Source organism: Ornithorhynchus anatinus, chromosome 6 (assembly GCF_004115215.2).
Source record: "Ornithorhynchus anatinus isolate Pmale09 chromosome 6, mOrnAna1.pri.v4, whole genome shotgun sequence".
Lineage (NCBI taxonomy): Eukaryota > Metazoa > Chordata > Mammalia > Monotremata > Ornithorhynchidae > Ornithorhynchus > Ornithorhynchus anatinus.
Genome location: NC_041733.1, coordinates 49,326 through 73,843, shown reverse-complemented (window position 1 = coordinate 73,843; position 24,518 = coordinate 49,326). Strand labels below are relative to the sequence as shown.

Sequence of the window (24,518 nt, the reverse complement as noted above, 5' to 3'; positions counted from 1 at the left end):
ACCCGCCGGTGCAGCCTCCCTGGCTTTGACAAGGATCGCATAGCCGTGGTGAACTGGGAGCTGGGGAACCGATAATAATAATAATCATGGTATTTATTAGGTGCTTACTATGTGCCAGACACTGTATTAAGCCCGGCGGGGGGGGAATATAAGCAAATCGAGTAGGACAGTCTCTGTCTCATGTGGGGCTCACAGTCTCAATCCCCATTTTGCAGATGAGGTAACTGAGGCACAGCAAAATGAAGACTTTCTCAAGGCCACACAACAGACAGGTGGCCGAGCCAGGATTGGACCCCATGACTTTCTGATTCCCAGATCCTTTCTCTATCCACTACGCCATGCTCATCATTTATATTCTGGGCCAGCCGCGGGAGAGGAGCGGGGAGAAGACCCCACTAGACTGTAAGCTTGTTGTGGGCAGGGAACGTGTCTACCAACTCTGTTTTACTATTATATTGTGCTCTCCTATGCATTTAGGAAATACAGTGAACACAGTAAGTGCTCAGGAAATATAATTGATCCATCCTCGTTCCTTCCCTCCCCAATCCCCCTCATCCCCCGCAACTGCAGAAACTACCTGGGGAATCATGATGACAAAAACCAAGCCAGAGCACTCTGACTCTGTTTCCCCCCCCCCCCCCACATTCTCTTGGGGATCCTGTGAGGGATCCTGGTAGTGATTCAGCCGTTGGAGGAGGGTGGTAGGAAGGGGTAGGGGTAGGTCCAGAAGAAAAGCAGCTCAAGACAGGGAAGTTGGGATGCAGACAGGAGCAGAGTCAAAAGGATGCTTGGGGGAGTTAGCTGAGGGGGCCCTGGGGATTGGCCGCATCGAAAGACGGGTCGGGGGTCCTGGGTATCAGAAGAGGGTCTGGTGCCCTGCCTTGCCCCCTGCTGCCGCTCCCTCCCTTTTGGGTGGAGGCAGGAGGAATGTCCCTTCCCTCCTCCCCCACCCCCCCACTCCCACCAGCTCCGGCCCCAGCCGGGTCCTGGCCGGGCCCTGGCGCTCAGGGGATTTAGCTCAGACAAAAGCCACCGGATTGTGGGAACCTGAGACCCCATATGCCACACACAGCGCCCCCAGCCTCAGCCAGCCCTCCCCATCCCCCCTCCCCGGGCGCCACCCGTCGGGGCTCTCCCCTCCCCAGACCAGCCCCATAGCGGCCTGCACCGACTTCCCCACTTGCCCAAGGACCCTCCTCCACCCCCATCTTGTGCCCCCTGGAAGGGCAGGAGCGTCCCAGCTATGACCGCCCCTGCTGCCGCAAGACCTCTGATTGGCCATCTAGCCCTGGGGTGGAGGTGAGGTCACTGCCCCGGGATCTTAAAACTTGAGGAACAGAGAAGAGACCGAGGGAGAAAGAGGTGTGAGCTTGGCGGTCCAAGAGGCCTCCACCCTAACCGGACACACACTCGTACACCCTCCTCCTCCTCCTCCTCTTCGTCTTCCTCACCCTCGCCCACTCTTTCCCCTCCATGGAGGGCATCCGGGGCCGGGGCCGGGGCGGGCGACGGCGGCGAGGAGGGGGGCTTCCCGAGGGACTCTCGGACCTGGGCACCGTGAGCTCCACTGTAGGTGAGTGGCGGACTGGGCTGGAGGTGGGGAATGGCCGGGAGACTGGGAGTTTGGTGTGGGTAGAGGGGCAGCGGGGCAAAGAAGGGCATGTTGGCCCCTGGGGGGGGAAGGGGCCAGATCCCACAGGTGCGGGGGGGGGGGAGGGGGAGATTGGGGGTGGGGTTTCTGGCTCACCAGTGTAGGGAGCTGCTGACCCCCATCCTCCACCCTGCAACGGGGGATTTTGTGTGTCTGTTGGGGTCGCTCGCCATGACATCTTCTCAGAAGGGTTGTCTGGTCCCCAGTCCTACCCCTGTACAGTCCAGAGTTTGCAAGTGGGTTTGGGCCCTTCTCCCCTAGGGGTATAAGGCTCTTCTGCAAGGGAAGAAGCCTTCCTGGGGCCACAAGAAAGGGAGAACTGGAACTCAGTTTTCCGACCCACCCTGGAGGTGCACACATACGAACATACACACACACACGCATGCACGCGTTTGCACACACACACACATACAGCCAGACAGTGAGCAGTGGGGTCACTTTTTTCTTAATGGTCTTTGTTAAGCACTTGCTACGTGCTAGGTGTAGTGCTAAGTGCTGAGGTAAATACAAGTTCATCAGGTTGGACACAGTCCACATCCCACTTGGGGCTCAGAGTTTTATTCCCCTTTTTATAGATGAGGGAACTGAGGCACAGAGAAAAGAAGTGATTTGTCCAAGGACACACTGCAGACAAATGGCAGAGATGGGATTAGAATCCAGGTCTTTCTGACTTCCAGGTCTATGCTCTATCCACTAGGCAACTCTGCTTCCACTTCCCCTAGCAGAGTCCCTCTTAATCTCTCTAGACCTGAGATTGGGAGACTGGGCTGGCTGGGGCCAGGCTGTGGGTGGTGTTATTTCTCCCGGGTTGAGGGTGGAAGCGACACCAAGGGAGACACAGAGAGAGAGAGAGAGAGAGAGAGAGAGAGAGAAGGGTGTGTCTGTTTCACTTGATCTCAGCTCTTCCTTGCCTCTGTGCCCCCCCTTCCCCAACACTAATTAATTGGCTGAGGGAGACTGGGCCCGAGCTGGAGAGGAGTTTTCCCACGAGCTCAGGTTCGGGGTGAGGGGCGAAGCAGGGAAGGGAAGAGCACTGGTAAAAGGGCAGGATAGTGGCGGTGGGGGCGGCGGTGGCGGCGGTGGCCTGGGGTCAGAGGCTGGGGATCTGGGGTTGGGAAGGGCGGGCCCCGAGGGGACAGGACTGCAGGAAGGGACTGGAGTCCAGGGAAAAGACCCCAGTCCAAAGCGGGGTTGGGATTGAGGGTTGAAGCCGCTTCCCTCTCAGACCTCTTCCCTGCCCGTAGATGTTGAAGCCGGACCCTACAAGAAACTCCCGGAGTTGGTCCCAGCAGGGGTGGGTACATCCCTGCTGCCCCCCGGGAACCACCCGGGCCCTTCCCCCGCCCGACGTCGGCACCGCACCACGTTCAGCCCGGAACAGCTGGACCAGCTGGAGGCGGCCTTTGGGAGGAACCCGTATCCCGACATCTGGGGCCGTGAGGCCCTGGCTCGGGACACGGCCCTCAATGAGGCCCGAATCCAGGTGACTACCTTCTCCCCTTCCCCCTCCCCCTGACCTCGCCCCCAAGTGACCCACCCCAGTACCCCAACGAAGTGATCCCCCTGCCGACTCTATCTGGGTGACCCCAAGTACCCTAAATGACCCCCCCCGACCCCATCCAGGTGACCCATTCCCAGAACCCCAAATGACCCCCTCCCTCCAGGATCCATCTGGAATGACTCCCCCAGCGCCCCATCCAGGTGATTCCCCCAGGTTGAGGTGGTGATGCCACTCTCAGTGGGGTCTGCACCTAGGTGACGCTCCCCAGGACCCCTCAGAGAGCTCCGATTTCTGATCTGCTCCAATCTTCGACCCCCTCCTTCAGGTCCCCGACTGGACCCTTCTCGTCCCACTCAGTACACTTGCCCAGGACAGAACCCAGAGAGGGGAGAGGGGAGGGCACTCAGCTATGTCTCCCCCTCTCTGCTCCCCCTTGCAGGTCTGGTTCCAGAACCGCAGGGCCAAGCAACGGAAGCAGGAGCGGACACTTCCCCGGCCACTGCCCTCTCCGACCACTGCCATCCTGTCTGGTCTCGTGCCGGCCATCTGCCCCGTGTCCGGTGCTCCGGGCCGCCCCTACCCCTACCCACCCCCACCCCTGCCCCGCCTCCCCCCACCCTATGCCCCAGCCCTGCCCCCTCCAGCCTCCGCAGGCAGCCCCTTCCCCTGCCCCCCTCGCCAGCCCGATGACTGGTTCCCTCCTCTGCGCCCTGGGGGGCCTTCATCCGCCCCCCCCGCCCCTCCCCTCCCCTGCCCCCCACCTCCCCCAATGCTCTCCCTTGCCCTCGAGCCTCCCGCCCCCTGGAACTAAAGCCGTGGGGCCCGTTGGAAGGGCCGCACGGGCTGCCCGCGAACAACACGAGAGCTCGGTCTAGATCCAGAAGCAGTCTGAGTCCTTCCCACCGCAGCCAGCGCCTCCTGGATTCCTTCCCCGGGGCTGGTGGGGTGACCTGGGGCAGGGGCGTAGGGTGGCGCTGAGGGCGGGAGAGAGAGGAGCCCAGGGCTCGGAAGAGCCGGGAAGGAGAAAGTAAAGAAAATTGGGTAGGGGAGCCGGCGAGCAGGATCCGGCCAACACTGTCCCTGGTGCTTCGATCTTGCACATCAGGATCAAAATTGGGCCTCCCCTCTATCTGGCCGGGGACCCCCGGGGTCCATGTGTGTGATTCTCCAGAGGCCCGGGGCTGCCCCTGTTCCACTGCCCCAGCCCCAGCAAGCCTTCTACCTCAGCTTCCACAGGATGTGCCCTCAGCCTCCACCCCAAGGCCAGCCAGATTTCCCAGGACCATCCTCTTCTCGGTATCCGTTCTCTGACCACTTCCCTCCTCCCTGCTTCCCTCTCCTGTCCCCTGCCTCTTCCCCCTTAATTTAGCCCAGAAAATTGGAGCAGAGGGGTCAGGAAGCCCAGAATGGACAAGGCACATCGGGGACAAGACGGGAGGACGGTGGTCTCTGGTCTGGGGTCCTTCCCACAGGACACCACAGCAGCCAAGGGGGAGGGGAGGGTTGGGGGACATGTTAGTGACTCCCTCCCAGCACCCTCAGTCTCCCTCCCGCACGGAGCCACGGTCCCAGTGTTGGTATGTTCCCCTCCCAGGGGATCGGCTGGGGCTGTGGGCTTCCTAAGGGCAGACTGCGGGTCACCACTGACCACGTGGCTTGTCATCAATCGCTCAATCAGAAGTATGATTGACTGACCACATTGGTTCTGATCAGTCAGTCGATCAGGAATATGACCGAGAGCTTACTTTGCGCAGAGTTCTGTACTAAGCACTTGGGACAGTACACTTGAGTGAGCAGATGCCACTCCGGCCCTCAAAGAACCTACAATCTGGGCAGGGAGAGAAAGATTAAAATCAATCTTTCTTTGATTGAGGAGGAGAAAACAGCAGAGTTGAAAGTGTTACCGGGGAAGGGAGGAGTGGGAAGGACACAAGGACCTAGGGGATGGGGGCCCTAGTGTGGAGGTGAGGAAACTCGGAACCCAGGGGTTCCCCCCTTTCCTCTCCCGGCTGGCAGAAGTCGAAGGCGGAAGGTGCTGGGGCCTTTTCCCGGAAGCACGAGCGGACCTGGGCGTCCACCCGGTGAATGACCAAGCGCATCTGCGGTCGGTTCGAGAACACGTGACCAGGGTAGCCAGAACAGCCGCGGTATGCACTGTCTGGGCTAGCCTGTGGTCTCCTGGACCGTCCTGGCCACAGTGGGGTTAGTGGTCACCTCCTGGACCGTCCTGATCACAGTCGGCAGTGGGGGGGGGGGGTCACCTCCTGGCAGGAACCATCGCCCTCAGCAGCCATTCGTCGCCTCACTGGCTGAGCCCACGGGAAGCTTAGGGGGATGGTGGTGGCGGCAAGAGGGCAGCCCTAACTCTCTAGACCGCCACGCACTCCCCGAGGGGACTTTCAGCCCAAGAGAACCCATTGGTTGGGCCCCAGTTGGAACAGGAGAGGCCCTCGAGGGGACCCCGATGCTCCAGCCTCTCGATCGTTAACCCCAACCTTGCCCCGTTGCCAGCCAGCTAGCCCCTGAGCTAAGGGGCTCCTCAGCCTTTCCCACTTCCCTCCCACGGGCCCTTGGGGCTGAGCCCTATGCAGGATCACCAATTGGCAGACCAGTCCCTGCCCACCCGCCTCACCCCTTATCAGTTAACCAAAAGGTGCCGAGTGCCTACTGAGTGCAAAGCGCTTGGGAGAATGCAACACCAGCAAGCAGGACACCTGTCCCAATCAATTGTATTTATTGAGCGCTTACCATGTGCAGAGCACTGCGTTAAGTACTTGGGAGAGTACAACATAATATAACAGACATTTTCGGTGCCCACAATGAGCTCACAGTCTAGAGGGGAGGACAGACAATAATATAAACAAATTACAGATAAGTACCTAAGTGCTGGGGGGCTTGGGGGGTTGGGGGGGTGGTGGTGAATAAAGGAAGCAAGTCAGGAACAAGTCAGAGAAGTCCCCTTCCCTCAAGGAGTTTACAATCCAGAAGGCAGAGTTGAGGCAGCTCCCCCCGGGGTGGTCCCAGCCCCCTGATCCCTCCTGCCGCCCCCTCGGCCCCTGATCCTCTGAATCTCACACTATGCCCCGCTCACACTGACCAAGGGGTAACTCCTCTGCTTCTCTTCTTCATTCATTCAATCGTATTTATTGAGCCCTTAAAGTGTGCAGAGCACTGTACTAAGCGCTTGGAATGGACAATTCGGCAACAGATGGAGACAATCCCCGCCCAACAACAGGCTCACAGTCGAAAAGGGGGAGACAGACAAAACAAAACAAGTAGTCGGGCATCGATATCATCAAGATAAACAGAATCGTAGATATATACACATCATTAATTAAATAGAGTAATAAATAATATATACAAATAGGCACAAGTGCTGTGGGGAGGGGAAGGGGGAAAAGCAGAGGGAGGAAGTAGGGGGAACGGGGGAACGTGGAAGGGAGGAGGGACAGAGGGGCAGAGGCATTCCTCCTCTTCCAATCCGGCTCACAGCATATACAGATTGTTTCAGGGCACAGGGCTCAGGTGTGGACCCTTTTCCAGAGAGTCTTTCTCCCAGGCCCTGAAGGATGAAGCCAGACAGGGTCAGGAAGGAGCCTAACAAAAGGTTAAGGGGCCACTGCGCTGCAGTTAAAGGCCACTCTCCAGTCCCTCCCTCTGCATTTACCCTGAGGGTGTTGTCCCATCTGCCACTCGACCCGGCCTTGGTGGGGGAGCACCTCTGTCTCTCTTCTTGCAGACCCTGGAGGCCGGAGGCAAGGCAGAAGTTCAGTTCCTGGTATTCAATCATATTTATTGAGCGCTTACCGTGTACCAAGTATACAAAATAACAAGAGTTGTTAGACAAGTTCCCTGCCCACATCGAGTTTACAGCACAGAGGGGAAGACAGACATTAAATTGAATAAATTACGGCTATGGACACAAGGGCTGTGGGGCTGAGGGAGGGGTGAATAAAGGGTACAGATCCAAGTGCGAGAACGACTGGGAGAAGAGGAAATGAGGGCTTAGTTGGCCTCTCGGAGGAGAATGGCTTTTAATAAGGCTTTGAATGTATTCACAGAGACTGTAAAGGTCTAAATCCTCTCCTGCTTTCCCCTGTCTGTCAGTGGTGTCACCTCGTGTGCCCCTCCAGGAGGGGAGGGGGAGGCGCCGGCACTGGTGGGGGGCGATGAGGGGAGGGGGCGGCGGGGGAACAAGGACACAAAAGGAGTCAGAGAGGGGATGGAGGAGGTCTGAAAGTCCTCAGACTGGTCTGAAAGTCAGGAGCTCTGGATTCTTGTTCCTGATCTGCCACTGGCCTGTTGGGTGACCTTGGGGTCATCCCCATCCTCTGCGCCTCCATTTCCTCAAGCAGCCAATCGTAGACTGTAAACTCTTTACGGGCAAGGATCATTCAATAGAATTTATTTATTTATTGAGCGCTTACCATGCGCAGAGCACTGTACTAAGAGCTTGGAATGTACAATTCCAAGGATCGCATCGGCTAACTCTACTGGATTATACTCTCTCAAGTGCTTGGTACAGTGCTCTGCACACAGTAAGCACCATGGACTGACTGATAGTTTTGAGAGCACTGTACTAGGCCCTTGGGAGAACATAACAACAGAGGTGATCATAATGTTGGTATTTGTTAAGCGCATACTATGTGCTGAGCACTGTTCTAAGCGCTGGGGTAGATACAGGGTAATCAGATTGTCCCACGTGAGGCTCACAGTTAATCCCCATTTGACAGATGAGGTCACTGAGGCACAGAGAAGTGAAGTGACTTGCCCCCAGTCACACAGCTGACAAGTGGCAGAGCCGGGATTCGAACTCATGACCTCTGACTCCCAAGCCCGTGCTCTTTCCACTGAGCCACGCTGCTTCAGGTAATAGCCACGGTCCCTGCCCTCAAGGAGTTTGTGCTACAGCAGGGAAAACGGACACTAAAATAACTAACAGATAGAATGATGGAAAATGAGAAGCAGCGTGGCATGGTGGAAAGAGCCCGGGCTTGGGAGTCAGAGGTCATGGGTTCTGATCCCCGCTACGCCACTGATCAGCTGTGTGACTTTGGGCAAGTCACTTGACTTCTCTGTGCCTCAGCGACCTCATCTGTAAAATGGGGATGAAGACGGTGAGCCCCACGTGGGACAACCTGATCAGCTTGTATCCCCCCCAGCGCTTAGAACAGTGCTTGGCACATAGTAAGTAAGCGCTCAACAAATATCATCATTATCATTATTATTACAACCTGATTACCTTGTCTCTTCCCCTCCGTTTCTCTTACCCCTACTCCAGCTCTTAGTACGGTGGTTGGCACCTAACACTTGAGAAGCGGCCCGGCAGAGTCGATAGAGCACAGGCCTGGGAGTCAGATGGTTCCAAGCCCGGCTCCGCCACTGAACTGCTGTGTGACCTTGGGCAAATCACTTAACTTCTCTGTGCCTCGGTTCCCTCACCCGTAAAACGTGGATTAAGACTGTCACCGCTCTGCGGAACAGGGACTGCGTCCAACCCAATTTGCTTGTATCCACCCCAGCGCTCAGTACAGTGCCTGGCACATAGTAAGCGCTGAACAAAGACCATTATTCTTATTCATAACTTGAGAACTTCTGTTATCACGATGACGGAGTCAAGCGTAACGCTGAAGTTTGACACCGGAAGGGTGGTGGCCTTGTCCACAGTGATGGGAGCATTAGGTGGAGGCGAAGATTTATAACGTTGGTATTTGTTAAGCGCTTACTATGTGCCGAGCACTGTTCTAAGCGCTGGGGGGAGATACGGGATCATCAGGTTGCCCCACGTGAGGCTCACACTCTTAATCCCCATTTTACAGATGAGGTCACCGAGGCACCGAGAAGTGAAGTGACTTGCCCAAAGTCACACAGCTGACAGACGGCGGAGCCGGGATTAGAACCCACGACCTCTGGACTCAGGCTTTTGGCACTAAGCCACACAGCGTGGCTCAGTGGAAAGAGCCCGGGCTTTGGAGTCAGAGGTCATGAGTTCGAATCCCGACTCTGCCACTTGTCAGCTGGGTGACTGTGGGCCAGTCACTTCACTTCTCAGTGCCTCAGTTACCTCATCTGTAAAATGGGGATTAACTGTGAGCCTCACGTGGGACCACCTGATCACCCTGTATCTCCCCCAGCGCTTAGAACAGTGCTCGGCACATAGTGAGCGCTTAACAAATGCCAACATTATTAGTATTATTATTATTCTCTGGGCCTCAGTGACCTCATCTGGAAAATGGGGATGAAGACTGGGAGCCTCACGGGGGACAGTCTGATGAGCCTGGATCTCCTCCAGCGCTTAGAACAGTGCTCTGCACACGGCAAGCGCTTAACAAATACCAACAACAATATAGTAGGCGCTTAATAATGATGCCAGGACGATGATGATGATGATGATGAAGCCGCCCGTGTGGAGGCCTTGGGCTGACGGGGGGGGGGGGGGGGGGGAAGGGGGGAGGGGCGGGACAGCGAGGACCCGGATGGAACCGTTGCGCGGAAGGACCCAGGCGGCCTCACGAGGACAGGGAGGGCGCGAAGCTCGCGCTCGCGCACGCGCACGCACAACGCCCCCCCGCCCCCCCCGCCGCCGAGCCCCACTTCCGGGACGCATGCGTAGTGGTCGCCCTCCCCCCCCCTCCCGTGGAGCAACCGCCAATGGGCGTGGGCGGCGCGGGCCGCAGGGGGCGGGGCCGGTGACGTGGCGGGCGCGCGCCCTTTATGAGGCCCGGGCCCGCGCCCCCTCGGCCGCATTTTCCCCGCTCGAAGGTCCCGTCCGGTCGGGTCCGCGCCGTGTGGTGAGTGGGCCGCCGTGGGGGAGGGGAGGGGCTTAGCCGTCCGAGTGGGGCGCGGGCCGAAGCGGGGGCCGGCCACGAACCGCGGCGGAGGGTCTTCTCGGGGCCGGGAGCGTCCGCGGCCGGGCGGCGCGCGCGATCCTGTCAGCACGCGGCGGAGGCCGGCGGGCCCGCGGGGGCGGCCGCCATCTTGCCACGGCGGGCCGGCCCCGCGCCTCCGGCTCGGGGCACGCGGTGGAGGCGATGGCGGGCGGGCCAAGATGGCGGCGGGCGGGGGCGTCTCCAGCCGCTTTTTCCCGCGGGGGGCGCGCGACCCCGCTCGCGCCCTTCCCTCCCATAACACTGTCGTCGGCGGGGGGGGGGGGGGACCCCGTCCACCCATCCCATAATACTGCCGGCGGGGGCGGTTCCAACTGGTTCTGGCGGGAGGGGGGGGAGCGCGCGCTCGCGCCGTCCCCTTCCATAATATTGTCGGGCGGGGGGGCGGCGCGCCCCCCGTCCGCTTTGGCGCCTGTCCGCGCGCCGGCCCATCCCATAATACGGGCGGGGGGGGGGGGGGCGCGCGCCCCCGCCCGCCTTGGCGCCTGTCCGCGCGCCGGGCCATCCCATAATGCTGCCGGCGGGGGCGCCTCTAACGCGTTCTAGCGGAGGGGGGCGCGCGCCCCCGCCCGCCCTCGCGCCTGTCCGCGCGCTCGCTCGCGCCGTCCCCTCCCCTACTACTGGGGGGGGGGGGGGTCGCGCGCGCTGACGTCCGCCTCCGCCCGCGCCCCTTAGACCCACCCCGTGGCCGCCATGTCCGAGGAGGGGAAGCTGTTCGTGGGGGGCCTCAACTTCGACACGGACGAGCAGGCCCTGGAGCAGCACTTCTGCAGCTTCGGACCCATCTCGGAGGGTAGGCCGCCGCCCCTCCCCCTCTCTCCCTCCCTCCCTCCCTCCCCCCGCCCCGCGGTTCCGCCGGCCCCTGACGGCCTCCCCCGTCCGTGCCCCCTCCCCGCAGTGGTCGTCATCAAGGACCGAGAGACCCAGCGCTCCCGGGGCTTCGGCTTCATCACCTACGCCAACCCGGAGCACGCCTCGGACGCCATGAGGGCCATGAACGGAGAGGTGAGAGAGACACGACACCCCACCCCCCCCGGGATGGAGAGGGGCCGGTCGTCCTACCTGCGGTAGTATCTAGGGAGCGCCGACTGGGTGCGGAGCAACGGACAGGTAGACGCCGGCCCTGCCCGGTAATTAGGTGTGTGTGAAAAGCTCAGTAGGTGCGGAGCGCTGTTGTAAGCGCTGGGGTCACCAGGTTGTCCCCATGAAGGCTGACGGTCGTCCCTAATGCCGTGCCGCCAGAGCTCCCCCCAGCGTGCCGTTGTCGATGCTTTTATGCCGCGAGTCTGCGGTCCTCCTCGTACCTTCCCTTCTTTTGACACGCTCAGTCGCTAGGCGCTTTATAACAATAACGTCGTTGGTGCGGGTTAAGCGCCTACTCTGTGCCGAGCACCGTTCTCAGCGCTGGGGTAGGTAGGAGGTCCTCGGGCCGTCCCCTGTAGGGCTCCGTCTTCATCCCCGTTTTTACAGATGAGGTCACTGAGGCACAGTGAAGTGACTTGCCCAGAGTCACGCGGCTGACGGGTGGCAGAGCTGGGATTCAAACCCATGACCTCCGACTCCCAAGCCCGGCCTCTTTCCACTGAGCCTTGCTGCTTCTCAGCTCTACTTCCTAGTAGTAGTGATGGTATCAAGCACTCGGTATGGGCCGAGCACGGTCGTAAGCGCTGGGGTCGGTGCAAGTTAATCAGGTTGTCCCATGTGGGACTCACTTGATCCCCATTTTAGAGATGAGGTGACTGAGGCATTAAATGACCTGCTCGGAGTCACACAGCTGATATGCGCTGGGATTAGAACCCACGAGCTCTGACTCCCGAGCCCAGGCACGCTGCTTTTATCTTCATAATATCTCCAGTCTGCCCCTTCATCGCAATGGAAACTCATACTCGTCCAAACACTTGTCATAACCCACTTGCGGTTTAGTCTGCCTTCTTCTCTCTCCCCCCACCCACCCCCTTTAGACCATACTTCACTCTGCTTCCTGGTGTATTCTCTTTCAAAGTCACTCTGTGCACATCTCCCCATAAACCTCTAGAGGTTTCTTTCCGGGAACTCCATTTCACTTGTGCATTTCTAGGAAATCCTTCCTGATTTTAATCTCAGTGCCTGCCCTGTTCTCCCTCCCTTCTGTCACCTGTGCGCTTGGTCAAGTACATCTCCATATATCTTCTGCAAGCAGTAACGATTGGCATTTGAGTGCTTACTGTGGTTCAGGCGCTGTACTAAGCGCCTGAGAAGCAGCGTGGCTCAGTGGAAAGAGCACGGGCTTTGGAGTCCGAGGTCATGGGTTCGAATCCTAGCTCTGCCACTTGTCTGCTGTGTGACCTTGGGCAAGTCACTTCACTTCTCTGTGCCTCAGTTACCTCATCTGTAAAATGGGGATGAAGACTGTGAGCCCCACGTGGGACAACCTGATTCCCCTGTGTCTACCCCAGCGCTTAGAACAGTGCTCTGCACATAGTAAGTTCCTAACAAATATCAACTTTATTTATTTACTAAGCATTGAGGTGGCTACGACGAATGGGGTTGGACACGGTCCCTGTTCCCCGCAGGACTCAGTCTCGATCCCCATTTTACAGATGAGATGACAGGCACAGTGAATTGACTTGACCAAAGCCACACGGCAGGCAAGTGGCAGAGCTGGGGATAGAACCCTTGACCTGCCTCCCCGGTCTGTGCTCTAATCCACTATGCGCCTGTCTGACCGTTGGACATCCCTTCTCCCCATTAGATCACAAGCTTCCCGAGGGTCGAGATTATCCTCCCAAGTAATGGATCGTACGGTGGGGTGGAGCGGCTGGCTTCTACAGCCTCAAGGGCTTCCTACGCAAGGCCTTTTCCCCAGTGACCCGCTCACCGCCTTTTGTCTCCGCAGTCCGTGGACGGCCGACAGATCCGAGTGGACCACGCAGGAAAATCTTCCCGAGGCTCCAGAGGTGGCTCCTTCGGGGGTCGGGGCCGAGGCCGAGGCTACTCCAGAGGTGAGTGGGCTCGGCCCGGGCGGCGGCGGGAGGGGTGGCTGGCCGTGAGATCCTCGGGCTGTCGCGAAACACGTTTCTCTGCGCCGCAGGCGGTGGCGACAGGAGTTACGGCGGCGGCAGGTACGACAACCGGAGCGGAGGATACGGTGGCTCCAGGGACTACGGGGGCAGGTAAATGGCGCTGGTGAGGAATCGGAAGGGCGCCTGCCGAGGTGGCTGTGACGGTAGAGTGACGCGTGTATTTGTCCCCAACAGTCAGGGAGGATACGGTGACCGCTATTCCGGTGGTTCGTACAGAGACAACTATGACAACTAGGATAACCAAGGTAAGCCGAATTGGGGAGGTCACAACTGCACTCTTGGCTTTGCAGGTAGATTACGTTTCGTGGCTTAGCATCCTACAGTTGCACCCACCATTAACGAGCCAGTCTAATCGTGCTGCAGGTCTCTTGTTCCGTGAGCCATTTTTCTCTGAACACTGTCCGTGCATGTGGATGCTTTTAACTTGCGCTTGGACCGGAGGGGCAAAAAATCTTACTCTGGGACATCCTTGCCAGCGGAGGGACCGTATCGCTCCCGTCGCCGAGTGGGGGTGGGGGATCCAAGACTCCGAAGCGTGCTAACCTTAACCTAGGGGAGTGAATTGCTGCATCGTGTCGATATTCTTCATTCAGTGCCTTTACGATTGTACCTGCTTCTTGTCCTCAGCTGCACACCGACTAAAAATCCTTCCTGACTCAAGATCGTCCTTCCAATGGCTGTATTTATAAAGATTTTTGGAGCTTCGCCGAAACCTTGTTTAATACATCTACTTAGGCCTTCCCTTTTATAGTATCTCACCCGTTAACGTCGAAAGAGACTGGCAGCTTCCGCCTCAACATTGCCCCTTCAGACTCTGTGAGAGAGGTCTGTTCCCCCAGGGGTTAAATGATTTTGGAAAGGCAGTATTTAAACCCCGTTGCAATCTTTGGCGTTGCCATCCGGGTCTCTTTCAAAGTAGTTGGGGGCTCCGTCTCCCCTTTCCCTAGCATAGTCGTGTGGTCCCGTTTCCCCCACACATATACACGCAAGCTGAACTAAGCTGTGGTGTATCTGGGGCTTCTTTGGTTTGGTTTTATTTTGTTTTTGGCTCTTTTTTTTTGTTTTTTGTTTTTACCATTCCTTTAGTATGGCAAGGAAGGAATGCAGCCCAGGGGGGAATTGGAAAGGCAGACCACCTTTGATATGACTAAAGAGAACTGCTTGCTTTTTCGAGCTGCATTAGGCCAAAAAGAGGTATTTTTATTGTACGATGCAAATTGCCCAGACTAGATTTGCAAACTTTCCATGAGAGGTTCTTGAAAATGTTTGTTTATATTGTCCTTTTTTTACTGGAAGAGAAAAGAAACGCATACTCCATTGTATTTGAAGTGGTTAAGGAACTCCTGTACTCAGTTTTCTGGCTTCACGAAGCCTATTAAAAAGATGAACTCTGAAACGAACTCTGCTCTCGACATTGACATTTCCTTGCACAGCACAGTCCTCAGCCGGAGCCCCCACCGGCCCGGGCAGGGCTGAGGAAGGAAGAGAAAGTGGCGCCCAGGGAGGGAGTAGTAACCGGAAGACTCGGTCGCTAAAGTGGCTGCCGAAAGGGGTGGGGGAGAAGGACCCACCAGAGTGACGGTGGGTCGCCTGTCGACCCTCAGGGCCGGTTAACCCGTTGCTCTGAGCGGCCCGTCGGCTCCTGCGGCCGGAGTCAGACGATCCTCTGGCGGGCTCGGTGCTTTGACCCGAAGGACCCGGGCTTCCGCCCGAATCCGATGTTTAACGGCACCTGCGTCGTTTCTGTTACCTTCCCGGTTGTGATGGACCGATGAAACAGAGCAGAACGATGCCATTGCCTGTGTAGTAAGTGGTTCCAGCTTGGTAGATGGTCTGGGTGTCCTCCCCGGGGGGGGGGATTTAGTCAAGGTAGGCTGTGGCACAGTGACTAGACCGATGGGCGATAGCGCCCAGGGCCTTGTGAAGCTGCGGATTCCAACCTGAGACGTTCCCGTTCCCATCAAGACGTTGCTTGAGGTGTAGCAGCCCGGCCCCGTCCGCTGTGGCCGGGGCCCGGTGGAAGGTAGCGGCCGAGCTCTGGCGCACGGTAGGGCGGGCCTGCACTAGACGGCGTCTCCCAGACCCCTAGTCTTTCCCCATTTTGACAGGGAGGCAGTGAGCGGAGAGCCGTGGCTTTGGGATTGTGCCTTCCCGTCCTCAGTTCGAGGATGGACCTGGTATTTGGTATCCGAGGCAGCTTGCGGAAATGAGGACTTAGGGAGGCGGCGCTGCCTTCGGGTTCTCCGAGGCGACGCACGGAGCCCTGTGGTGTGCCGGCGGGCAAATCTGCCTGCCTGCTCCTGGGGGCTGGCAGCTAGCTAGCCGGGTCATTGAGCGTTGTTGGCGAGTCTCTGGTACCCGGCGTCCTCGGAGACCCAGAGTGCTGCAGGAGGCCGCCCTCATCCCAACTAAGCGAGGGAGGTGAGAGCTCCCTAGTCTAGCTCCTAGGTCGGGATGGCTCTGAAACCTGAGGTAACGCTTTCTGCTCTGTCCTCCTCGGCTCTTAACGGCTCATCGGCCCACCTGATGGGCGTGAGGGGTGCTTGGTCTTGGTGCCCTCGTTCTGACTCGGACTAATCCCGTCCGGACCCGGAACTGCTTGGAGCTGGCCAACAGTGCCCTCCCCATCGAGGTCGCATTGCTCTTTGGGGAGGTGGAGTAATCTGTCCTGCCCGTGGGGTTGGATTCTGGGCTGGGGGGTTTCTGCTGCCCAGGCTCGCTTAGCACTTGGCTTGGGGGCAGCTTTTCAGCCTGGCCCGGCTTGACTCTGGGCTACCGGTGGAGATGGGACAGCTGGATAGAAGGGCCTGGCGGTCCCCGTACGCGACCTCTTCACGTGCCGTGGGGCCAGTAGGGTCCAGCTGGCTGACAGCGCAGGTGGGGGCCGGGGTCGGAGAGTCATTCGACTCTCGGAAGTTCTCTGGCTGCACTGGTGACATCGATCTGCTCTGGAACGCCGCGTTTATTGTGGCCAAGCTTTTGCCTTCTCTGAGGGAGGGGCTGAGGTGGGGATTGATGCCAAAATCCCTCCTTGCTGAGGAGTGACTTGAATTTGCTTTGACAGGTGAAGACTGTATGCATCTCTTTCTGAAACAGATGGGCGAATCCTGTGGAAAACGGGAAACGAACGACCTCTTGACCAGGTACGGCCCGTTACTGGTGACATCCCCTGCAGAGGGTGGGGAGGGAGGGAGGGGTGCGGAATCGGTGAGCGAATTGTTTTGCCGTGGCCTGAATGGGAACCCCTATCTGCAACCACCACTCCCTCGGGACCTTCCCCCGACCTTCACCTGTGGGTGTGGGGTGAGCACCCTGCCTACCGAGAGAGGCCCCATCTCACCCTGTACCCTGGTTGCCCTATTGCGGAAGCACCCGACAGCCTGGAACTGTCGCAGGGGTGAGAGGAGGGGATCCTCCCAGCCTTGGGAGAGGCCAGGCCGGCGCGACCCACTGGGCATGGTGGGCCGTCGGGCCTGGGGGGATGGTTCTCGGCCAGCTCGTCGGTGCATCTGGGATCGGCTGCCCCGTCCGTGACTCTTGAAGGAGCCGGGTGTGTGACTGGCATCTTTCTCTCCCGACAGCGCTGATCCCACCTGCCGCCAAGGCCCAGCTCGAAGGTGAGGGACTGAGGGTGCTGTGGCGCCTCTCCCGCTCCAGGATCCAGCGTGCCCGTGATGCCCTTTCAGCGGCAAAGCAGAGAGAGTTCCTCGGTGTGTACATAGCCAAATAAAAAATGTAAATGCCAATGCCAGTGTGTACTTGGAAGCAGTCTGGCTGGTGGGGGCTTGGGGCTGCAGGGCGTTGGACCGGGCGTGGGTGGCCTTAGGCGGCCCCACCCCTTTCACCTCCCCTGGCACCCCCTCGCTTGGCCCTCATTGGGGAGAGAAGGGATCGCGGGCCCTTAAGGGGAGGGACCGCAGGCTCCAGTTCCCGGGGTGGACACTGGGCTGCTGGTGGGGGTGGGGTCGGGGGAAGCCGGAGCGGCACTTGGTTCCACCCCCTGTAGACTGTGGGCTCGTTACAGGCAGGTAATGTCTACTGACGCCATCACTGTACTCCATTGAGTGCTTAGTATTCATCCATTTATTCAATAGTATTTATTGAGTGCTTACTAGGTGCAGAGCCTGTACTGAGCGCTTGGTATGTACAAATCGGCAACAGATAGTCCCTGCCCATAGACGGGCTTACAGTCTAGTCTGGGGAGACAGACAGACAAAAGCAATAGCAATAAATAGAATCAAGGAGATGTACCCATCGCATTAACAAAATAAATAGGGTAATAAAAATATATACAAATGAGTGGACGAGCGTAGTGCTGAGGGGGAAGGGAGAGGGGGGAGGAGCAGTGGGAAAGGAGGGGAAAAGGGGGCTTAGCTGAGGGGAGGTCAAGGGTAGAGTGCAGTGCGCACAGTAAGCACTTGTACTGTTGAGTCGCCCCAATGGCTCTGGTCACTGTCAATCAGTGGTATTTACTGAGCAGTGCAGTTAAGCTCTGGGGAGAGTACAGTATAACTGGTAGACTCGCACCCTGCCCGCACCACTCATAGGGTGCAGAGGGGGAGACAGACTTTGATCTAGGTTTAAGGTGTGGCTATGTACAGAAGTGCTGCGGGGGGCTGAGAGGAGTGAAAAGGGTGAAATCCAAGTCCACCGTGAACCCCTGCTCTGGGTTGGCAGGGGAAAGTTAAGACCCAGCAGGCCCCTGGGGGCAAGGGACCCTCGTCGGTTCTCTTATCCTCCCTTGGGGGACAGCCTCCTCCCCCTCTCTTCCAGGTCCAGTGCTATTATAGTGGGGGAGTGCCAGGGAAGGCAGGCGCTACGTGACTCCCTGCCAGCCTCATCTGCGACCTGGCATTAACCTTGATGGGCACTTGGTCACCGGATCCTCTCCGCTATCTCCACGACATGTCCAGAACCCTTCTGTCCTGTAGACTATAGGCTTGTCGTGGACAGGGAATGTGGCTACCACATCTGTTATACGGTATTCAACCAAGCACTTAATACAGTGCCCTGTACCCGATAACCCCTCGATGAAAGTGCCAGCGATGAATTCTCTCCCTCGTCAAACTCATCCTCTTCGTGTCTCTCTCCCCCGCCTTGACTCTAAGCACGTAGCAGGGAACTGGTCCGCCATGTCTTGTGCTCTCCTAAGGGCTTGGTACAGCGCTCGTTAAGTGACGTCGATCATTAACCCTCTCCCCATTATTGATCTGTCAGTGGCATTTATTGAGCACTAATTGTGCAGAACATTGTTCCAAGCACTAGGAAGCGTATGATACCAAAGCATTAGTAAACATCAGTAAAGACCTTAGAGTCCGGAGGGGAAAACAGACAAAACAGTGGAGGTATAGGTGCGTGAGTGCCGGAAAATGGAAGATGGGTCGTCTACCAGATGCTTGAAGCGGAGCAGCGTGTCCTACTGGAAAGGGTTTGGGCCTGTGAGTCGGAATACCTGAGTTCTAATCCCAGCTCTGCCACTTGCCTGCTGTGTGACCTTGGGTAAGTCACTAAACTTCTGTGCCTCAGTTTCCTCATCCGTAAAAGGGGAATTCAATCCTTGTTCTCCTTCCTACTTGGACTGTGGAGCCCCATGTGGGACAAGGATTGTCTGACATGATTTTCTTGAATCTAGCAAAGTGCTCAACATGTAGCATGTGCTTAATTAAAGGGTACAGATCCAGGTGCATAGGTGACACGGGGAGAGAGGAAATAACTGAGTCCCATGAGGGGTGGACAGTGTCCGGTCTGACCTTGGGTCTACCCCGTACTTAGAGTGGTTAATAAGTACCATGAGGAAAAAATACTATAAATAGCTTAGTTGGGAAAGGCCTTACTGGAGGAGATGTAATTTTTACAAAGCTTTAAAGGGAGGGAGAGTAGTGCTCTGTCAGTTGCTTTCTCAATCAAATTTATGGATGGTGTACTAGGAGACTGTGAGCCCCACGTGGGACAACCTGATTCCCCTGTGTCTACCCCAGCGCTTAGAACAGTGCTCGGCACATAGTAAGTGCTTAACAAATACCAACATTATTATTATTATTAGAGCTGATAACCACGTTCCCTGCCGTCTACGGTCTAGAGGGCTCAGATATAATGGGAATCCAGGCTGAAAGTAGGATGTGGCTCCGGGGGGTGGAGTGTGAAATAGAGGAGATGGGAGATGGAGGTACAGTGAGTAGGTCTCTGTTGTAATCTCCCCCAAACACTTGGTGCTGTGCTTTGCACAGAGTATGTGCTCAAATCCTATTGGGAGGAACAGGCAATCAGTGCTATCGAGCATTTTGCTTTGGGCTGGGGACTGGAAGGGGGACAAGCTTGAGGCAGGGCTCCCTTGTTGGGCTGGAGAAGCAGCATGGCATGGTGGAGGGGCCTGGAAATCAGAATGTCGTGAGTTCTAATTCCACTCTGCCATTTATTATAATAATAATAATCTTGGTATTTGTTAAGCGCTTTCTATGTGCAGAGCACTGTTCTAAGCGCTGGCGTAGACACAGGAATCGGGTTGTCCCAAGTGGGGCTCACAGTCTTAATCCCCATTTTACAGATGAGGTAACTGAGGCCCAGAGAAGTGAAGTGACTTGCCCACAGTCACATAGCTGACAAGAGGCAGAGCGGGGATTCGAACCCATGACCTCTGATTCCAAAGCCCGTGCTCTTTCCACTGAGCCACGCTGGGTGGCCTTGGGCAAGTCACTTCATTTCTCTGGGCCTCAGTTCCCTCATTTCTAAAATGGGGATCGAGACTGTGAGGCCTACAGGGGCCAGGGAGTGTGTCCAACCCAATTTGCTTCTACAGTGTCTGGCATGTAGTACTTAAATGCCATTATTATTATTATTATTATTCTAACCAGAAAGGCAGTTCCCAGATCTTGACAGACTCCCTAGGATGAAGAAGCCCGGACCTCAGCTTGGCCGGCTGTAGCGGGGGGAGAGACGGGAGAAGGGGCATTACGAGTTGGCTCTACAGAGCAGGGTTACTGTGAGAAGGGGGAGGAGGTTCCCCAACAGCACGTTGGGCTTGTCCTCCCTGCCCCCACCCCACTGCCCCTTGGGTGGGGTTGATCCCCGAGTGCATACGGGAATGGAGGCTGGGATCGGGAGGGCAGAGGTCAGCCAGCTGTGGGTCGAGCAACCTCTTGGACTCGTGGGTGGGTGTCCTCCCCCAGGACTGTGCTGGAGCGCCGGGCCAGTGGATCCAGCAGCCGCGGGAATGGGTGTGGATGGCCGCCCCAGTGAGTTGTGGAGGGGGAAGGCAGAGGGGTGGCACGCTGCACCGTACCACGTAAGGAGCTCTCGGGACAGGGCTGGGAGCTTCAAAAGCCTCAAAAACACCTCCTCCAGGAGGCATTCCCCGATTCCCCTGCCACCTTCCAGCTAAGTCCTTCCTTTGGCTACTTTAGCACTTAGTCAATTAAAGGTATCTATTGTGCGTTTTCTATGTGTAGGGCACAGTAAAATGGATCGCTGCCCACAAGAACCTTATAGTCTATTGGGGGAGATGGATAATCAATCGTTTATTGAGTGCTCAGTGTGGGCCAAGCACTGCGCTAAGTGCTTGGGAGAGTATCTTATAACAGATGGTGGCAGACTCGTTCCCTGCCCACCAGCAGCTTTCAGTCTAGAAGGGGTGGCAGACGTGGATATAAATAAAAGTATTATAAATAACTTACAGATATCTATGGTGTGTTGAGAATGGAGTGAATCCAACTGCAGTGGTGATGGAGAAGGGAGAGGGGGTAGAGGAAATGAAGGTTTAATTGGGGATGGCCTCTTGGAGATGTGATTTTAATAAGACTTTGAAAGTGGGAAGAGGGGTGGTGGTCTGGTGTATAAGGAAGGAAGCGGAAGTTCCAGGCCAATGGGAGGACCTGGGCAAGGGGGCAATGGCGAGACAGATGAACTCGCGTTACAGTGAGTAGGTTGGCATAAGAGGAGTGAAATGCGAGGGCTGGGTTGTATTAGGAAGTCAAAGGAGGTAAGGTAGGAGGGGGTAAGGTGAGAGCTTTAAAACCGACGGTAAGGAGTTTGATGTGGAGGTGGATGGGCAACCACCGAAGGTGTTTGAGGAGGTGGGGGGATGTGACAGTTTTTTCAGAAAAACGACCCAGCAGCCGAGCGAAGTGTATAAATTACAAATAGGGGAAGTAGAGTATATAAAGATGTGTACGTAAGCTCGGTGGGGTGAAGTGCCTAAGGGATCCACAGCCAAGTGCATAGGTGATGCAGAGGGGTGGGTGGATCAATCCATCGTATTTCTTGACCACTTACTATGGGCCAAGCACTGTCAGACACAGATAATAATAATTACGGTATTTAAGCATTTACTATGTGGCAAGCACTGTTCTAAGCACTGGGGTAGATACAGGGTCACTGGGTTGTCCCACGTGGGGCTCACAGTCTTAGTCACCATTTTACAGATGAGGTAGCTGAGGCACAGAGAAGGAAAGTGGCTTGCCCAAGATGAGTGGCGGAGCTGGGATTAGAACTCATGTCCTCTGACTCCCAAAACCGTGCTCTTTCCACTAAGCCACGCTGCTTCTCTCATGGATAGGGGAAATGAAGGCTTAGAGAAAACCTCTTGGAGGGGATGTGATTTTGGGAGGGTTTTGAAGGTGGGGAGTGTGGTGAACTGTTAGATATAATAATCGTGGTCCTTGAAGCAGGAGGGAGTTAGAGCCCCGAGGGAGGAAGTGGGAAAGGGAGTGGCGACGGGATAGGTGAGACCAAGGAACAGAGTAAGGTGGAGTTAGAGGAGGAAAAGTGTGAGGGCTGGGTGGTAGGAGGTCAGTGAGATACGGCAGGAGGGAGAGAGCTGACCGAGTGCCTTAAATCCCATGTACTTTGCTGTTGTATTTTCACTAGAATAGTATTTCTAGGTTCACTTTAGGCCACGCTATCCATCGGTCTCCGTGTCCCAGCACCCCACCCACCATGAGAATGTCATCTCTTTGAGGGGAAGGGTCATGATTTACCATTCTGGTATGTTCTGGTATGTTCTCACTGCGCTTCATGCAATGCACTGCACTCAGGCACTCAAACTCGATGTTTGGGTGGGTGGATGGCCTGTAAACTGTGAGTTCATTTGTTTTTGTATAATGTGGGGAGACCCCTGGCTTGAGCACTTGAGCAGCTTCCCACAAGCCCCCCGCATGGCACTGGGTGCTTTTGACCCAGACTTTGCCCTCAAGTAATTACAGGAGAATCCGGGCCGAGCGCCCGAGTTGCCGGATGTCCATTGCAGGTAGCCAGGGGACAGGAAGGGCGATGGGGAGGGAGGAGGTGATTGGGCTAAGCCATCAGCGGTATTCACCCAATGCGTCGTCTATGCAGTCGGATCGATCTGAACCTTTTGGGCACTTGGTATTCACCCCTCCCTCTGCCCCTTCCCCCCCGACCCCACTTATGTATATAGTTGCAATTTATTTATATCGTCTGTTTCCCGCTCTGGACTGTAAGCTCACTGTGGGCAGGGAATGTCTATACCCACTCTGTTGTATTCTTCTCTCCCAAGTGCTTAACACACTGCCCTGCACATGGTAAGAGCTCAATGAATACCATCGATGGATCGATTGATTTCCCGAGCCCTTGTCGTGGGCCTAGCGCCGAATGCCCCAAGCGCCCCGGCGCCGGGCGGGTGGGAGGAGGCGACACTGGATGCCTGCATCAGAGGAAGTAGACTCAATCCCCGCCCCCGGCGGAGCTCACAATGAAACGGGGAAGAAATACAAAAGAATTTCCAAGTGGGAGGAAGCAGAGAATGGAAGGATGGTGGTTAGGCTGTCAGCTTCCTGCCTTGAGCTTGCTCTCGAAGGAGACTCTGTGGAAGGGGACGGTGCGGAGAGGAGACTGCACACGAGTGGCAGGCACAACCGTGAACACAAACTGTTTAATATGACAGGCCCTGGGGAAGTCGTGGAAGGATGGCAGTGGGGCTGGTCTGGAAGGGCTTCCTGGAGGAGGTGCCTTGAGGAGGAAGTGGGAAGGAGTGCAGCCCCAAGGTGAGAATGGAAAGCAGCTTGGTCTCCCAACCTCAATTCAGAAAGCAAGTTATTTTCACTGTGGATCACCGGCTTTTCCAGGCTTTTCCTGGAAACACCAACCTTGGTTTTACTGACACAGTTCCTGTCACCCGTCGCCGGGGACGGATTCGTTCAGAATCGGCGCGGCGAGAGACAGAGGCCGGGGATGGAAAGCCTGAGTATTGTATAAAATTTATTCCGCGGGTCGAATTGAATTTAGTTATTCAGACGCAACAAATCGGCCTTCCCTTTTGGGAGGAATATGGTGTTAGAGCTTCCCTTCTGGGAGGATTATGGTGTTAGAGCTTCCCTAATGGGAGGAATGTGGTGTTAGAGCTTCCCTAATGGGAGGAAAACACTCGTATGTTACTCGCATGTGGCCAGACACCCGGACTCTCCCAGGCGGAACTCATTCGTGGTGAGGCGGCTAGTTCCCACCATGTGCGCGCCCATTCAGGAGGAATCCACTTATGCGTTAAATCCACTTATGCGTTAGACCCACTTGTACGTTAAAACCCACTTATGCATTAAGTTCACTTATGTGCTACTCGCTCTTGGTGAGGTGGCTAGCTCCCACCATGTGCGCACCCCACTCGGGAGGAGTCCACTTAGACGTTCAATCCACTTATTCGTTGGACCCACTTATGCATTAGACTTACTTATGCGGTACACTCACTTATGCGTTACCCACTTATGCATTAAATCCACTTATGCGTTACACTCACCCATCCTGCGACCCCTCTCTCTGTGCGTTGGTCCTGGTGGCAGAATGGGTGTCTGGTGCTCTGGGCAGGGGAAAGACGTGGGCAGCTGCAGCTATCGTTGCGCGTCTCGATCCTCAGCGAGACCAGCACGTCCGAGGTGATGGGTATTTATTACCTGTGGTTTGGGTGGTCCCAACTTCTGTCCTGTTCAATTTCCTCCCCTTTCACCACCCCCATCCCATACCTTATTGGGTCGGCATGGAGGTGAGGGGCACCTATCTTCCCACCTCGTCCCCTCTGGCCAGAGAGGTTACATCACAGGTGGCATTTTGAGAAGCAGCGTGGCTTAGTGGAAAGAGCCTGGGCTTGGGAGTCGGAGGTCATGGGTTCGAATCCTGACTCTGCTATTCGTCAGCTGTGTGACTCTGGGCAAGTCACTTAACTTCTCTGTGCCTCAGGTACCTCATCTGTCAAATGGGGATTAATTGTGAGCCTCACGTGGGACAATCTGATTACCCTGTATCTACCCCAGCGCTTAGAACAGTGCTCTGCACATAGTAAGCGCTTAACAAATGCCGACATTATTATTTTGACCTCGGGGTAGCTGGCGCCCAGGTCCACCGTGAAACAGTTCCCTATTGGCTCTTCTTCTGCCTCTCTGGCTGCTCCTGCTCAGTCTAGGTTTCACAGGCTC

At 56.5% G+C, this 24,518-nt stretch overlaps 2 protein-coding genes across 3 annotated transcripts; both read left to right on the top strand.

Annotated features, from left to right (window-relative positions):
* The first annotated feature begins 1,473 nt into the window (after positions 1–1,473).
* On the top strand, positions 1,474–4,027 carry LOC100087995 (homeobox protein prophet of Pit-1-like). Its single transcript, XM_029067870.2, has 4 exons — positions 1,474–1,573; positions 2,896–3,134; positions 3,592–3,707; positions 3,943–4,027. Exons 1-4 carry the CDS (start codon positions 1,474–1,476, stop codon positions 4,025–4,027), a joined length of 540 nt encoding a protein of 179 aa, XP_028923703.2.
* A 5,807-nt stretch (positions 4,028–9,834) lies between these two features.
* Positions 9,835–16,847, top strand: LOC100087922 (RNA-binding protein 3-like). 2 transcript variants are annotated; one of them, XR_003760429.2, is made up of 8 exons: positions 9,835–9,943; positions 10,715–10,832; positions 10,938–11,044; positions 12,915–13,020; positions 13,110–13,191; positions 13,276–13,346; positions 16,166–16,244; positions 16,683–16,847. XR_003760429.2 is itself a non-coding variant. In XM_029067087.2 (7 exons), exons 2-6 carry the CDS (start codon positions 10,733–10,735, stop codon positions 13,334–13,336), a joined length of 456 nt encoding a protein of 151 aa, XP_028922920.1. In that variant the 5' UTR covers positions 9,835–9,943; positions 10,715–10,732; the 3' UTR covers positions 13,337–13,346; positions 13,729–14,501. The 2 variants fall into 2 exon arrangements, 1 of the variants encoding a protein (XP_028922920.1); XM_029067087.2 differs by lacking the exons at positions 16,166–16,244; positions 16,683–16,847 and adding an exon at positions 13,729–14,501.
* Positions 16,848–24,518: the final 7,671 nt, after the last annotated feature.